Raw genomic sequence first — 16746 nt, forward strand, 5'->3', positions numbered from 1 at the left:
ATTTTAGACTTAAGGCAGTGGACAGTTGTATCCTGGGCTGTAATGATGGATTCCTTGGTTTCTGGGGCCTTTGACAGCAATTTAGAAGAGTAACTGTTTTATATTTTGTGCCAGGTAACACAAAATGAGGCTTCACTCCTCACACAGAGCTCCCACAGAGACAAAAATCATGAGGTGAAATTATTTTCTTGAATTTGGACCAAATGTACTCTTCATTACAAGTAGTTTACACTGAGAACAGTTACATAACCCAAACAGCAAAATCAGGCCTATGGCTTTTTATCCATCATTTGCAGTGCAGCTAGGGAATTGCATGGTATTTTACATCCTTTCTGGAAAAAAATTCCGTGGAAGGATCTCAGTTACTTATTGATTTCACATCTGATCCTGCATTTCTTGTTCACCTAAAACCCTTTTAGCACTGTGAGTTTCAAATATACAAAAAATATATAAAACGTAATGTTCATATCAAAAAAGGAAAATTGGGTTCTTTTTTCCCTTCCTTCCTTTTCACACTAGGGTATGTTGAAATGTAACCAAATCAACAACTTCTAAATGATTTAACAACTCCAGAAACAATTGCAGGATTTGGTGATTTTTTTTCTCTGCAATTTTGGGATAGTGTGACAAATCTGCATTTTTTTATCAACAGAGATTTTCAAAATTCGGGGTTGAATGAATAATGTCATGTGTTTGTAAGTATCAATAATCAAAGCCATCTGCAAAGGAATGGTTTTGCAAAGGCATCTCTTTCAGGACACTGTGGATTTTGTCACTGCTTGAGGTTTTGGCAAACCATCAATATCACTATAATTTTCTCTCATGAAATATAGTTTTTGACTGAGATCTTTTTTTTTTTCCCCTTAGCTAGCTAAAGTTTAAAAATATTGCATGTCTAACTCGGCAAATTCAAAAGTTAGGCTTTCTCCAAATTGCATATTAGATGCCCCTAATTCAGAAAGGTACAATGCAAGTTATCAGTGAAATAAAGAAACTTAAAAAAAAAAAATAAAATGCTTACTGTATCAAGTAGCCAACATATTCTTTATATTTGGTCTGAAAGGAAGACTACAGAACTTTAGGAAGAGAAATAGCATCTTTAAATACAGGTTCATTACAAATCTCGATTTTCGCACTTGCAAAAAGCACAATGCTATTCCTAGTAGTGACAGTGTATCATTTAAGTGTATGACATCTACCCCCTCCAAAAAAGGCTTAGATGCGAGAACTGCCTGAAATTTTCTATCCAAGACAAGAAAAGTTGTCACTTCCTAATTATTTGATTCATAATTGAAATCTCAGTTTCAAATGAGGAAGATGATCTGTGCTAAGCCTTGCTCTAAGCAAAAGAGCATTCTGTTGCTAGCAGATTTTGTATGTATAAACACAGTCCTCAAATAATTCAGAATGTTAATTACTAAGAGGGGAAGTACACCCACCTTTTGTATTAGCAGTCATTTCACAGACTGACATGGCATACAATTATTTTGTTATACAAATTGGCTTTGATGGGTGTGTCACTCTTCAGGGTTCTGTACAAGACAGCAAGAGAGCCAAGTCATCATGGAAAACTCAGCTTTGCTGGCTTTTTAAAGAAACAGTTAAAACCCAAGGGAAGGTATGCAACTCTGTGACATCCCTTTAGTCTAAATAATGATGTGTATTTGCTCTCTGACCTTGCCTGGAAGAAGGTTTCCTTCTCCCACTCTTGTTATGAAAAAGATAATGATTTGAGTTTTGTGGAAATAAGTCAGGTTTAAGAGATTTTAGCACTGAAAGGTGAAGGACTATGTGGAAAACATGGCACACTTCATTTTGAACTGGAGGTGCTGGATTCCATGCTAACAGCTGTGGCATTTCAGCAATAAAGCAAGACTGGTGATTTCAGGCCTGGCTTAAGGCATTGTGGCACCCGAGCAAGAATACACATTTTCACATTTTCAATACCTTTTCTGTACTTCCCCAGCAATGTGTTTGCCAGAAGACAGGAGATTCCGTCACTTGTACATGTGGTCCTCTTTGTACCCCCTCTACAAATCTGCTGCATGCAGGTCTCTCACCTAAGAAACCAAAAACCATTTTCCAAGTACTACACTTAGCCTTCAGATGTGTGACTGCAACTTCTACTGACTCGCACATGATCTCTCCACAAGTATTGGGGCACTCATCTGAGGCCAAGTGATAGTTATTTTTAATCAACAAAGGCTAGAAGTGATGTAGCCTCCAATGGGAGGAGTGAAAAACCACAACTGATATCAGCAGAGAACCGAGAGAAGAATCTGGAACAAAAGCCTAAGAGACAAGACATGGGCTTTTTGCTTACTGCCATCTTTATGGCACAAACTGTGCTCTGCATTTCCACATTCCAAACAGAAACATGGCAGAGGACAAAAGTTTTGAAGTAGGAACAGAGTAAGTATGTCCTTCTATCACAAGCTGTAGCTGAAACTCTTCTTTTTCCCTAGTCATATTGTTAGAATTAGAACTTCCCCCAAACTGTAATTCAAAATGGCACAAACTGTGCATTAATTATTACAGTGTGCAGGTAACCATAGGCACAAATGTAAAAGCAACAGAGTGTCCCAGAGAAAAGGCACCGAAGAACTTTACACAGCTCCACGAAGATCATCCTACCAGTGATGCAGAGCAGGAAACAAAACTGAAATGAAAACAGCCCCTTTATCTCTGAAGAAGCCCTCCTTGGTATAATTGACAACATTTGGTATGTGTCACAAAAGTCGGCAACAAATTTGGGACCCTGGGTGCTGAGGTATTCCCACTATGACAGCTGTCTCAGTATCTCCACAGGCAGGCATTCAGAGGCCCATTTACCAGTGAAGTACTGTGAAAAAGGCAGAATCTGATTCATTTTTAGGATCATAGGGTCATGGGGAAACTCAGGTTGGAAAAAAAATTTCTCTTCCAAAGAAGGGATTGTGGGGTTTTTTTTGGAATATTTGCAGTCAACTCAGAACTGCATGTCTTCTCTGACATTTACAGCCCATTAAAGACTGATCACAGGTACCCTCTCTCACTAGAAACTGAGGAATGAGATAAGTCAGCTCTGGAATTGGACCTGCTGGATTATTGGATTTATTTTACTTAGGAAAGTTTGTGAAGCTTAGAGAAAGCTCAGGGTCTTTCATTTCTTTTATGTCTCTGAAGAACTGAATCCTTGCTTGAAACTTAGTGCTAACAAGGTGAGGAAGTTTTTGTGGAAAAGTACCATTATAACTACAAGAGAAAATTTTCTTCATTTTTTACGTATTTCAAACATACTTTCTGGACTTTCCTAAACTTCTTGTAGTATTGCTTTTCTTTAGAAGCTCTGGAGGGACTGAGCTCTAGTCTGGCTTCCACAGAGAAGGAAACTCAAGGACAAGAGGAAAAGGAAGATATTAGTCATTCAGGCTTTTACCTCAGCCTGTTCCACACACAAGTCTTGTGGATTTGGGCGTTCAGCACCTTTAGAAGGCAGGCTGCTGGAACAAAAGGCACATCTGAAGGAATTTATGTTGATTTTGAAAGAGCAGACAACAACAAAGGAACCAAATCAGGAAAAAAATAAGGCAACTCTGGCCAACATCAGCCACTAAATGTAGCCTTTCACTTACCTCAATCCATCTAATTCTAAGATACGCAGTTATGACTCCATCCATTTAGTTGAAAAGGGAAAGACCACACCAGGATAAGCAATGAGGAGTGGTCAAACACATAACTTAATGGCAGTGTATGGAAGCCACTACAAAAAAGCTAGGGGAGAATGAAACATTTTGTGGTGCAGATGAGTAGCTGATTTCTGTACCCAATCCACCAATATTTTCCAAGCATGGACAGCTTTTCTTGAAATTAAAATAGAAAACACAAATCCCCCTTCCCACAATAAACCTGACAGTTTAGTAAAAAAGATGGAACTAACCAAGTAAATCTGACTGCATGGCATTTTAGGAAAAGGACAGAAATAGCTGCTGCTGTTGAAAGTGATATACTGCTGAAATATTTTTGTGATTATGCTAAGAGCCAATCTGACTCCTTGAAAGAACTCTTAAATGGTTACTACTGCTTCCTCAAATAAAAGCTACTTCATATGTGCTCTCCTTCTTTAAAAATGCACTGAATGTAGTTGCTTCTAAGTGTCAGATCTGTACTTCCCACTACCCTTTTGAAACCTTTGGAATAGACATAGCTGGCAAAGAGGAAATTAGTAGATCAGGAAATAATCCATAATAAATCAAGAGACAGTCAGTGCAGTATTTTTTTTGTTTCTGTTATCATTAGATTTGGTGTAATAAAGCAGAATTCCTTACTTTCCAATAACAATGCAGAGTCCTCCAAATCAAAAAGTAACATTCAATTTGGTTTATTTGCATGAAACTAATATCTTTAGCTGTCTTCCTCCTCCACCCCTCCTCTCTTGAAATGATGGATGTTTGAGGCTGAGATCCAGATACCTCAACCAACTTTAATAACCCCTCTTCAGTTCCAGAAGAAAGGAAATGGTTTGTAATACTCTCAAGTCCCTTAGATACAGTGATTATTTCTTTTCCTTGTGCCTTCTGTCTCTGCAGATCAGCTCTAACTCAAAAGCTATGGATCTGATAGAAGAGCAATGCTATACACATGCTAACAGGCCCTGCTGAAAGAAGGGGTATAAAGCTCAGACTGTTATCTACTAGCCCATCTACTGCAAACTCTGAGTTCTCATTTGCCTTACTTGATCAGATATATTGCTGCAAAGTTACAGGTACTTTTTCAGATCACTCTGGCTTAGAAAACTTAGATCTGACCACCATGAAACAGAAAAAACATCAGGGGCAGAGATGATGAGTAGTACAGATAATCCTCATAATGAATGAGTAATGTAGATTTTTATTTGTATGTTCAGGGAAAAAAAAACCCCACATTAAGAACATAAACGCACTTTCTGAAAAAGACAGAAATATGGTTGCTGCTACTCTATCAATCAATGGTATGGGAATGTTCACATACAAGGCCAGCCCTGTGCACTGCAGAAATCAATACAGGATTGAGCACGCGTTGAGTCAGATCATCAATAACTGTGAGATATGATTTTGGTTTTTGTCACCCCCACCTAAACACAAACCAGCAATAGCTGAGAGAAGCAGTGTGAACCACTTCTTAAAATTCTCCCAACTAAACCAAGGGAGAGTCAGTGCGATTTCCATGTTTTTGCTGGAATTCATTCTATCTCTGGATACTGCCAAACCAACCCAACCAGAGATGACTCATCTGCATGGTTTCATAAAGTACTTCTGAAAGGCATGTGTCTTGCCTTTGGAATGCTCTGGATTACACCAAGAGTATGTGATGCTCCAGCATGGGGGAAGAGGACATCCCTGACTCTTCCCTACAAAGATATTCCCAGTCTGCACTCTGCAGTATTAACTGCATGTTCGATTTATCTCTCACTACCTAAGGAAAGCATTGAGCATTCATTCCTTTGGCAAATGATTTCACCCTCCCATTCCAGTTTTGCTTCTAAGACAACAATTTTTGCTTGCATAGGAAAACAAATGAACAAATTGCCCAATCCCTCATTCTTCCCTGTTTTCCTATTTCTAACCTTGTGGTAAAGAGATGTATGATGAGCTACAGAGGAAAAAATCTGGGAGTCACAGCTAAAATACTGTCAGCACATAAAGCAGAAATATAAAAACCCAAAGAAGGGCAAAAATAAAACACATAGAAGAAAAAAAATATTCCATAGGAGGTGAGAGTAGAACCCATCAGGACTATTTTAGAAAGCATCTGATAGAGCACATGGCAGTACACATGAATTAATCAGTAAGCACGTCTACTTGCCTAATTGTCATTTTTCCTTTAATGAATATTAACTAAAATTCAACCCAGTATTTGTAGCACAACACATAGTAGAGCTATGAAATTTACTACTACTTAAATTGTATTACTGAGACAACAACTTAATATGACTGTAAATTGGGTAAGATTTTCATATTTACAGAATATCAAATCCCTCAGATCTGAGGACTGAAATCAAATGTTTTGCTGACTAGAGTTAGGCAAAACCATCCTTGCCAGTAGATTTGTACATCATTGTCTGTCATGGCTGGTAGACAACTTGGTTCTGGCAATTTTCAGCATTTCACATTTTCCTATGTAAGATTAAAAACAGTCTCAGAAAGAGGTAAAGAAAATTAAGAAATTCCATGGTACACATCTGGATAATATATCAGGAAAGACAGGAAAACATTAAGGGTTCTAGCTTCAAGAATTTACCAAAGGAGCACTATTGGTATTTGACGTTCTCCCTGTTCCACTCCAGCCAGCTCTTTAGCAGTCCAGAGATGCTTCACAGATCTTTCTCTATTGATGTTAGCAGAACTCCTGAGCTGAAATTTCTTACAAGTTTCTCAGAAATGCCTTCATAAACGTATTTATTGATTTGACTTCTCGGAAGTGGCTTGCAAAATCTCATTGACAGTCACACCTAAAATGAATTTCTACTTCCTCGTGTCTGGCTCTCTGAACCCCAAAAATTGAAAGGCAAAAGGTATATTAGTCAGCATCTTGTAGGATTTATCGAGACCACTTTTTATAGAAAGTCTTTGGGAAGCAAAATAGAAGCCTATTGGGGAAATACACTCCAAGTTCTGTGTTTGTCATATCTGGGTAACCTAGCTATAACAGTAAGGTGGGCGTTTGTCTGTAGCTGTTGGGCTGGACTGTTGTAAGGTCATGTATTTGGTGAAACAAAATTGGGCCTCTCAGAAGGCATAGAGAAATAACTGAATCAGGACTGAGTAAGGGAATGTTTCTCTGCAAAATGGTAATATAAATGATATGGGGCTGACTAATTATATAGTTAGTTTCCACTAACAGAATAACATGATGATCTATAGAACTGAAATCCAGACTATGAGCTAAGATACTACTCTTTTCCTATTTTCCATCTGAGTCAGTTACAACAAAACCTGTGTTCAAGAGACCAAGTTGCATACTTTTTGCTTCTCCATTTAATCACATGTGGGTATCCCCATCTGATCTGAAGATATGCAGAAGATTCTCCACATCAAAAGCTCTATAATGGTGGTTCAAAAGACAGATCCAAATCATAATGGACTTATAATGCAAACTATCTATGGTCAGTTTGAAAAGAAAATAAATATTTCCCATGAGCAGAACTGATGTTCTTTAGCTGAAAAAAGAGTGAATCCAGGATACTTGTGCAAGCACAGTGTCCTATATGTTTCTCAATTCACAGGTTTTAAGGTTCCAGTTCTAAAAGGGAGCACATCCAACAACGTGAGGATTAGACAGAAGCTCAGCCATGCCAAATCCCTGGCCACCACTTTGTCCTATGTGTGTTTTTCTAAAGGAGAGTGTAGCCTATCTCATTGCTTTCAATGCAGTAAGTCATACCTCTCCTCTTTAAGTGTATCTAGATAGAACTTCAATGGAACAAATTGTTAGGTCTTTAGTCAATCTTCCTCTGTGTATGCAGGAGGGCTACCCTGAATCTGGTCATTATTTTGCAAAATCAATGGAGTTTAAGGATTATCCTTCCTAGAAATGCCATCTCTTCTCTTGGAAATTTTGTTCAAAACATTAAACTGCATGTACACCATAGAAAAATCTGAACATGGGATGTGAGCTAAGACTTTAAACAGTCTGAAAGAACACATTGGCTGCCGAATATGATATCCAGGAAAATAAAAGTCCTCATTTCAAAGGTAATACACACAAACACACATATGTATATGTATATAAATCTGTATGGCATATTTTCAGGCCTAAACTCCTTGTGAAGTTGTTTTTCAGTATGGCAAATTAGAAAAATATGCCCAGAATTAAAGGTTACTTAATCAGGTTGAAGCAGCAACTTCAATTCCAGCAGCTCCCTCCCACTATGTTACATCTGATAATGTACCCAAGTCCAAACATACACTTAGTTCAAAAAGATGTTTGGTCCTCAAATGTAAAATGACACTTAGCTTACACAATTAGCCAGGTAATACATATCCTTCCAAGAGAAGCAATTTTTACCACAGAATTATCTGCATTTGACTAATCTCTGATTGTTAAGTTTTACTTGCTGAAACTTTTCCATATGGCTTTTTGAATATCACTGTCCTGTATTTAATTACCACAGAGGAATATTAATGAATAGGTTTGAAATTTGGCCCAAGCCCTGTTCCAGTTTGGATAGTTTGATGGAGACAGAGCCAGTGAGCTGAACACTTCCGTCAATATGAGGCTGTGCCATTTCACACACAAAAGCAGTGGCAAAAGAGGAGTAAACAGACATGCAGAAATAAAACACTCAACTATTTTTGAATTTGCCATAAACTTCTAAGTCAGCATAATTGTAAAGTAGCACTGAATGAAGTGACCTAAAGTGACCACTGACCTTTGCTGACCTAAAGGACAGTCAAACTGACTGACTGAAAGGAATTGGTGGAGTAGTTCTTAAAATTGAGACCATTTTGATCAAGCTGCAAGTCAGACACGTGTCCAGAAATGCAAAGTTTACTACCCAATTTTACAAGCAAAACATGATATTGAGCAGAACCAAGGCGAGGGTAGGCAGCTTGAGTGCAGAGGATGCAAGGAAGTTAACGTGGGTGGGAAAGCATGTGTTACTGCCTGGATGAGGAAGTGGTACACCACAGTTACTCCATAAGTGCGAGGGATTTATGAACTAAATCTCCTAGGGACTGTTTTAAATAGACAAAGAATGACATGCAGCCCTGACAGGCTTTTGTTTGAGAAGACTGCTTGTCTTCTAAAAACACTGGACTGTCACTTGTACTTTACTAAAAATGCCTATTTTTAACCTTAGCCTTTTCCTATAAACAGTGGGGAGATGCACCATGTAATAAATTGTTTTGTCGAGCATAAAATCAATGGCTTCCTCAGCCTTACCTGACAATGGAACACATATTCTGGTGTGGTTTTCTTGAACTTCATGTTCCACACCAAGGCTACCCCATCAGGCTCATGTGGAGCATCTTCATTATTGTTATAAGATGCAACCATCAATTCAGGGTACTAGAAAGGAAAAGAAAAGGCAAATGAAATAATATGGATGATGAAAAACCTACACAAAATTGTATCAGACAGAAATAATCTACACTAAATGTGCAATATCTGGTTTTAATTAAAATACATGCTACTTCAATCATATTATTCTGCTTCACTTTGGTTTTGCATTTTACTCATCCCTAACATCCTTAAGGCCCCTGATACTTGCTCTCTACCAGTTATTCTCAAATATCACAAAGGCAATGCTATTTTCTGCAGGTAATTTTTTAGAAAAGACAATTGCCAAAATATTTATAAAGGGAATGAAAAGAAAGAAAGAGGAAAAATTTGAAAGTTTGAGTAATTCTAATGTACCTGCTTAAACATCTCTTCAGGGACAAACTGCTGTCTTAATTGATTTTGATAACAAAACACTATGACCATAGGACTGACTTGCTTTTATTCTGAAATTAATATTTTTTCCAGCATTCCTGAAAATTATTCTTTATTATTTCATTATGCACTCTTATTCACTTATGCACAGAATCAACTTAAAAGCTCTTCTTGATGATTCAAATGTCAAACAAAACATCTTCATGGAAGCTCAATTTTGCAAGATTCTGAGGTCATCTTGTAAAGCACAGGGTGACCTTGAATTCCACAGACTCAGTAAGATTGATGCAATAAGCACTCTGAAATCAGAGCCACACTTTTTTGTATACCCATTATCCACTGTTGTACAGAAGAAGATACACAACACCCATATTTCTTTGCTTTGTTTATATATACATATCTCTATATACATAATATCATATATTAAAAAATCAGAATTTCACGCTGTCTTGATGACCTTGCGTCATTTTAAAACACCGTAAGAGTAACAATTTATTCACAAATCATCAATTACTTTCTGTCTACATAGTAACTCCCAGTTGTCCACTCACATGTTTGACACTGGCATCTCTGGTAACCACTGTCCTTCCCTCTAAATATTTGGCTGTTTAGAGGAATAAGGCAGTGGAGATTATGGCATGTCCAGAGAAAAGCACATGTCTTCTGCAGACCAATGAGTCAGCAGCTCAAGTTTGGCAAGACCTACAGTCTCGTAAATTAGAAATGCTTTCCCTCAAAATTTCTCAGTATCTGCAAATTATTGTCATTTTTTGTCTTTCCCAGGTAAGTTCCTGCCAAGACATCCACCACTTTACAGGAGAACAGTGCAGCTGGTAGATTCAAAGGAAGTAGGACAAATAAACTCTCATTTGGGTGCTGTGAATTTGATCCAAAGGCATTTTAACAATTAAAAAAAAAAAAAAACCCAAACCACTACCCTTTCTATCATTATCATTTGGGTCTGAACCTCTCTTCTCTCAAAATCCATTTGGAAGAAATAATGCACCCAGCTGTAACTTCTGCCACCAGCAGCTGTTGCTTCCCACTTTCTGTACACTTCCATGGATAATGTATCACAGAGCTGATGATTTTTCTATTCAAGCTAAGTGCTCCAAATGAGCCTGGACCCATGTGTGGAAGAATCAGCAATGACACATGGACACCAGAGCCTACCCCTTTCCCATTTTAAGGAAACTCTGACTAGATTCTACCTACATCCCTCCAGACCCTGGATGCTGGTATAGCTTGTAAGAACGATTTAGCATCCAATTCACCTGCATGGAATTTAGAGGATGCAGTAGACCAACCATGTCTTCTCCCTCATCAAGACCTGGGGGACACCTGAGGGCGAATTAATCCCACACCTGAGATACCACCTCTCTGGACACAGTTGTGCCAGCCCTGCCCTCAACTGCTCTCGTCCATCTCACCCCTCTCCTCTCTCACTCTTGCAACAGAGCTTACAGCCACCTCTGAACAGCAAGCTCTGCTTCTCCTTTGAACCTTTTGATCCCACACTGGCCCGTGTCCAAGTAAACAGAGTGTGCAGCAGGCTCTTGACAGGGCATCACATTTTGGCTGTGCAGGTTGGGGACCATTCACACGAGTGGCTGAGCCTGCAGTCATGCAGGAGCAGATACGTGGGCAGGCAGAAGCAACAAGCCCTCCTGCCAGCATGACTGCAACCAGCTAGGGAGGGTGACCAGGTCCAAAGTACCAATTTTGAAGCACTTTGTAGCTGGTTCATGCTCCTGTGAAGTTTAGTGAGCATGGTTAGCAGCACGTCTGGCCACAAACAAACACTGACTCAAATCTTGCTGGTCTATCGGTAGGTTTTGCAATCAGTTTATGTATTTGACTGGAAACACAGTTTAAAGTTTACACCTAGCTGAGTAACACCATTATAAGGCTTTTTGACTCTCAAAAAAACAACTAAGGGCAGCACCCTAAATCTTCACTGGCACTGCACACTCCAATGCTCCACTCAATCTACTTCCATTTACACAGTTTCAGTCCTCACCAGGTGCCCAGACGTCCTTCCTGCAACTGAAAACAACATGGAAATGATGTCGTGCAAAACCTCACTCAAGGCTGCTGCCGAGAGTCAAGAAAGACACATCCCTATCCCCAAGGCTATGTTTTTCTTGGCTTCAGGCAATCTAAGTTAGCTCCCATGGACAGAGTAAGATGCTATCATTCTTAGCATTTACTCTCAATCTGTTGAGCCTTTCCCTAAGATCTTTAAGCTTGTAAGCCATTTTCCTGTTCTCTGTGAAAGAATCAAGGGGCTAGAGGGTTAACTTGAACTGTATGAATGATCCCACATGTTTGAGACCATATTCTACATTGACTGGGAACAGAATAATTTGTTTAATCAATGCATCAATGTTCTTTGTTTGATTAAGCTTCTATTTTCCTCCAGGCTGTTTTGCAGCAGCAGATTTATCGGAGAAAATTGAGCAATGTGTTCTGCAGTTCCCATGATTATTCAAGTTATCCTTTGGCACAGTGGGCATTGTCATGTCCTGGTGCATGTGTGAGCAGCAGAGCTAGTGGTTAGGTGAAATACCTCTATCTGCCTCCACCTCCTGTCCCACGGATACAACTCAAAGCAGGAATGGGAGGAGGCAACTCCAGGATCCTAAGCTACTGTAGGGGAGCGTGCAGAAGCCCCCCACACAGAGAAGCCCCTGCTGGGGTGCCAGGGAGCTGAGCATGAGGAGTTAACAAAGAGGAAGGCAGGAGGGGCCACCCTGGAACAAAGAGGTGGGAAGCAGAACATGCCTTCAAGCCCCAGGGGCTGAACAATTACATTTGGCAGTGCTCTTCTGAGGCGGCTTTTTTTCTTGCTGCCCTGGGAATACAGTAAGAGCTGCCTGTTAGGAAAATATCAGATAAGAATTCCATGTAATTTCCAGCCCCTGAACAAGTGAACAACCTAAGATAAGTGTTTCCTCAGGCTTATATTTGATTTCTGTGGAAATCCATATGTGCTTAAAGGCCACCCACATCACAATAGTGCATACCTGTTGGTAGGCTGATATTTTGTATGAAAGCAAAGGTATAAATCCTTCATTTCACACATGGGGTGCAAGCTGGCTAGTACAAGAAGCCTCTCTGCAGCTGGCTGTTGTGCACCACCCAGACCTTCTCAGCCAAGCAGCCATGCTCACTGGGACCCCCAGATTCTTCTCCTCTCTGCTGCCTCCAAGTCGTCTGTGCAGTCAGCTGCCACCTTGCCTGGGAAGCACCCAGAGGGATGGAAGCAGCTCTGTTGCCATTTCAAGGGGAAAGAGAGAAGCATGGATTGAAAGTCCCCACATTCCTTATCCACTGCCTCGCTCCAGCCTGAGCACACCATTTACGTACTTGACCTTGAGCACTTGCTCTGTTCACGTGCATATCTAATGTGGTGCAGAAAGAGCTGCCCCTTCTAAGATTAGGCAAAGCTTGTTCTTAATTCTGGGCTGAGCCACATCTGTAGCACCTTTGCTACCCACACCAGGCTGCACCAGGTCTCTGGAGACCCCGTGACATGCCTGAGGCTGGGGTTGGGGCCAAATAAGCAGATTGGCTTGTGATTGCATTTTTGAACTCCATGTCCTCTTGGAGCAGTTTTGTTATATCTGTATGGTGGATTTAGGACCAGTCTCCTTGGTTCTCTCCCCAGGGAAATCAGATGGTTTGCTCCAGGCCAGAACCTAGAAACAGGCTAACAATGATGAAACAGGAAAAGGGGGGCTGGAGTAAAACCAGTACCAAATTCATTTAACAGCACCTGGGATGATGTCTGCTAATTCCAGCTCCCCAACAGAACAACTAATTAAACTGGTTTCTATACTTCACTGATGTGATTGCATTGGTTTTGGAGAGCTTAAGCAGGTCTATCATCAGTTTTATTTTCCAATGACAATGCTTTGCAGTGCAGAGAAACTGGGTAGATTCCAGGCATGCTGCTTTAGCATGACCCAGAGCAGCTGCAGCCTCCTCTTCCATCACTTGAAGAGAGGACCCAGCAGTTTTTGAAAGACTTCTTTTCAAACTCTCCAAATTGTTCAGATACTTTCACATTTTTAGTTTAAGTACATTAGAAAAGTTAATTTTATTTCTCACCATTATTTTTTTATTTTTATATACTACTCTATACAGTCATGCATATTTAGTAAATTAATTTTTGTTACTTTAATTTTAAGCCTTCTGTCTTAAAAAAAATTCCGTTTATGGCTGAAGTAGTGAAAGGAGAGGAAAAGTAAAGACTTCATCTTGGTAGGTTAACCTTGGGTTTTAACACAACATCTGATTTTGAAGACCAAGTAACATATAAGAAGAAAATGACAGCTTCACTATTGTCAACCACTCTTCTCTACAGAGAAATGTGCTTCCACTCACACAGGGTCCTGCTGTTATCACAAAAATAACATCCTGCTCTGTATAAAGAAGAGCAAACAGAGGCTGCCCATAACTTTTATAGGGAGAAGTGGAAGTGATATGGAAACATATCTCCCAACTTCACATCTTACCTGAAGAGACCAATCCATGCAGGTGACCACACGATGCTTTGACCAGTGCTCATCATAGAACTGCCGGTTAAAGGAAAGGTTGGCTCCTGCTTGAACATCTCTGTGTGAATTCAAACAAAGTGACACATTTTCAAGTACCAAGGTTCAAATACTGTGAAAAGCAGTGCAAAAGTTTTTGGCTACTTCTCAGATCTCTGCTCAGCCTGGGAGGTCTGCCACCTTGATTTAATTGTTCTCACTGACTGTCTGGCTGAAAATGATGCAACAAGGAACAAATTTTAGATGTTTCAAAAACCCACAATTTTTAATTTCTCACTGCCTGCCTGACTCTTCTAGGTCACCCTGGGCCATCTCTGTCTCTCAGGATGAACCTGACTGGCACTCAGCTCTCCCTTTTCTGAACTTTCACCTCCAAGCTATAACCAAACCCCTCTTACTTTTGACTCCTGAAATTTTTAAGGTACAGCACCTCCTCCCAGAGATGGAGACAGCAGATGCTGTGTGACACCATAAGAACAGGCTGAAGCTCAGTGCTGTTCCAACACTGCCACACTGATTCACTCAGCTGTTCTATAGGGATGATGTTCTGGGTTAATCTCCAGTAACTTCCACGCAATACAGCTACTGATTTGCCATGAGGCTTCAACAGATCCATAGCTAGGTTGCAACCTAAATATTTCCTCTCCAACTAACAGGTTTTATTGCTTTTGATCCCATATCAATTGCTGAAAACAAAACTTGTCACTTCTTGTCTTAGCTGTTTAGATTGCAAATGCTTTGGGAGATCATTTTCATTCCCACAATGCATGGTATAGTGGGATCCACTACAGACCTGAGGCAGTAGTAGAATATAAACAACACTAGTTTGAATTTGTTACAATATCATAAGCATACTCAGGTATACCGCTGGAATGTTCATTTACATGTACATGTGATTACACACATTTATCTCTTTCAGTTATTTTTCCAGAATTTTAAATTTCATCACAAAAAGGAAACAAAAAATTAAACCGCTGAATAATTCATCAAGTTTTAAAAAAGGTCCAAAACCCAGATAAGTAAACCACAAAGCTATTTTACAATACAATTTCAGAAGAAAAAGTGACCCAGGCCTTCATTAAGAGATTATGAGCTTTCCTTAACTATAAAAATGTTGAATTTTGTTTAAAGTTAAAGCTTCCTGTTATTGGAATTATCTTTATAAAACTTATTTTACAAAAGCAAAAAAACCCTCCAAACTGACCCATCTTTCTCTTCTACATCTCTGCCACTATAGTCAAAGAAGATGTCGGAATCTTCAGCCAAAGCTCGCTCAATTACACGTATTGTGCGGTCAAAAAATATCAGGAATTCTTCTGAATGGAGAACTTGTTGCTTTTCTTCTTCTGTCAGTTCTCTAGGAGGAGCTTGGAAAATGAAAATATGTAGTTAGGAGTATGACATTTCACCGCTTTCCCAATGAATCAACATCTTCAGTGGGGTTTTTTTTACATGAAAGCTTGCTGTAGCCGTGTCAGGAGAAAAATCAAAGCTTACTCTTAAAATCATAACTAAGAAGTTTTTAATACGTCTAAACATTCTCCTGTACATTACCAGAATGTAGCCTTTACATAGACGAGATCTTATATCTTATGTATTTATTATTCTGAAATGGAAAATACTTAAACCCCCCAAATTAAATAAACTCAGTGTTCCTATTTCAGGAAATGGCCGTGACTGACGTTTAGGCAATACCTAACTGGAAAAAGCAGAACACTTATGTAACAGAAGACCTGTCAGAAGAGTTGAAGATAAAATAATCTTCTTAACTTATACTACAGTTCTGTATATTAAAAGGTCTCACATAATCTCTCCCTTCAATTCTTTCAATTTCTACTTGGTGTCACTGATAAATTCTGTCTTTGCTTCAGAGCTTTTGCAAAGTAATGAAGTGAATAACCAAAGACATTCTCTGAGACAGCAAAATTGAAAGCACCCAGCCAAACAGCAGTTTCTTTAAGGCAGTTTTATTCCTTGAAGAGGAATCCTAAGACCCAGAGAAACAAATGTCACTGAGCCATGGGCCAAGCTGCCTTGGGAGGGGTAGGGGCTGTCTTGGGCAGTAGTAAGAGTAGCATGTCCCCCACAAGATGAAGTTGCTTCTTTGCATGTACACAGAGAGGCTAAACCTTTACTTCCAGTATTTCCAGTTTGACCCTTCATTTGAAAAATACTATCTTTAAGGGATGCACCAATGCAACATCTCCATCAGTTTAATGACCTGTTGCTAAATTTTAACTCAAATGTGAGCATGTGGAATGAAAGTTGGGATACTGCTGTTACTACAGTACAAAACTCTGTTCTCAGGTGCACTATCAGGGCATATTGTTATTGTAGCAATATTGTATATTGATTATGCATTTGCCCACATGTACCTTTAAATCATCATTTCGGTTATATTTCAGAATTACTTGTATTTCAAGAAATGACATTAGTATCTTTACAGTTACCCCAAACCAACCTTGCAACTAGCCTAAATTCCCAGCACAAAAAGCTCTGTTGACAGTGAATTTTGTTCCAAATTTATAATTAGAAACACAAACAACATATCATAAACAGATTTACTGCAAAACTACACAGATTCCTACGTAAGAGATCAACAGGTGATCATAGTTCTCCTGCATTTGCCTTTACACACAGATTTGAGGTGTTTACCTGTGAAAATGACCTAGCAGTCTCTGTAGGCCATATTGGGTTAAAACACCAGCAGCCAAAAAAGGGAATTCAGCAGTTCAGAGAACACCCACCACACAGCAAAGTTTAACTCCCAGCCCTGTCATACATATCTCAA

The 16746-nt window shown here is 39.4% G+C and overlaps 1 protein-coding gene across 8 annotated transcripts in view; it reads right to left on the minus strand.

The window, feature by feature from the left end:
- Positions 1-16746, minus strand: part of DYNC1I1 (dynein cytoplasmic 1 intermediate chain 1) — a 202722-nt gene that overhangs the window by 59930 nt on the left and 126046 nt on the right. For all 8 annotated transcript variants that reach the window (XM_066197155.1, XM_066197143.1, XM_066197189.1 and 5 more), the window contains 3 exons: positions 15160-15322; positions 13917-14016; positions 8905-9030 (listed from right to left, as the gene is read on the minus strand). In XM_066197155.1, the coding sequence (XP_066053252.1) occupies positions 8905-9030; positions 13917-14016; positions 15160-15322 (389 nt within the window). The remainder of the gene's footprint in view (positions 1-8904; positions 9031-13916; positions 14017-15159; positions 15323-16746) is intronic.

Source organism: Chamaea fasciata, unplaced genomic scaffold (assembly GCF_029207755.1).
Source record: "Chamaea fasciata isolate MVZ Bird 193981 ecotype frontalis unplaced genomic scaffold, bChaFas1.0.hap1 SCAF_1, whole genome shotgun sequence".
Lineage (NCBI taxonomy): Eukaryota > Metazoa > Chordata > Aves > Passeriformes > Sylviidae > Chamaea > Chamaea fasciata.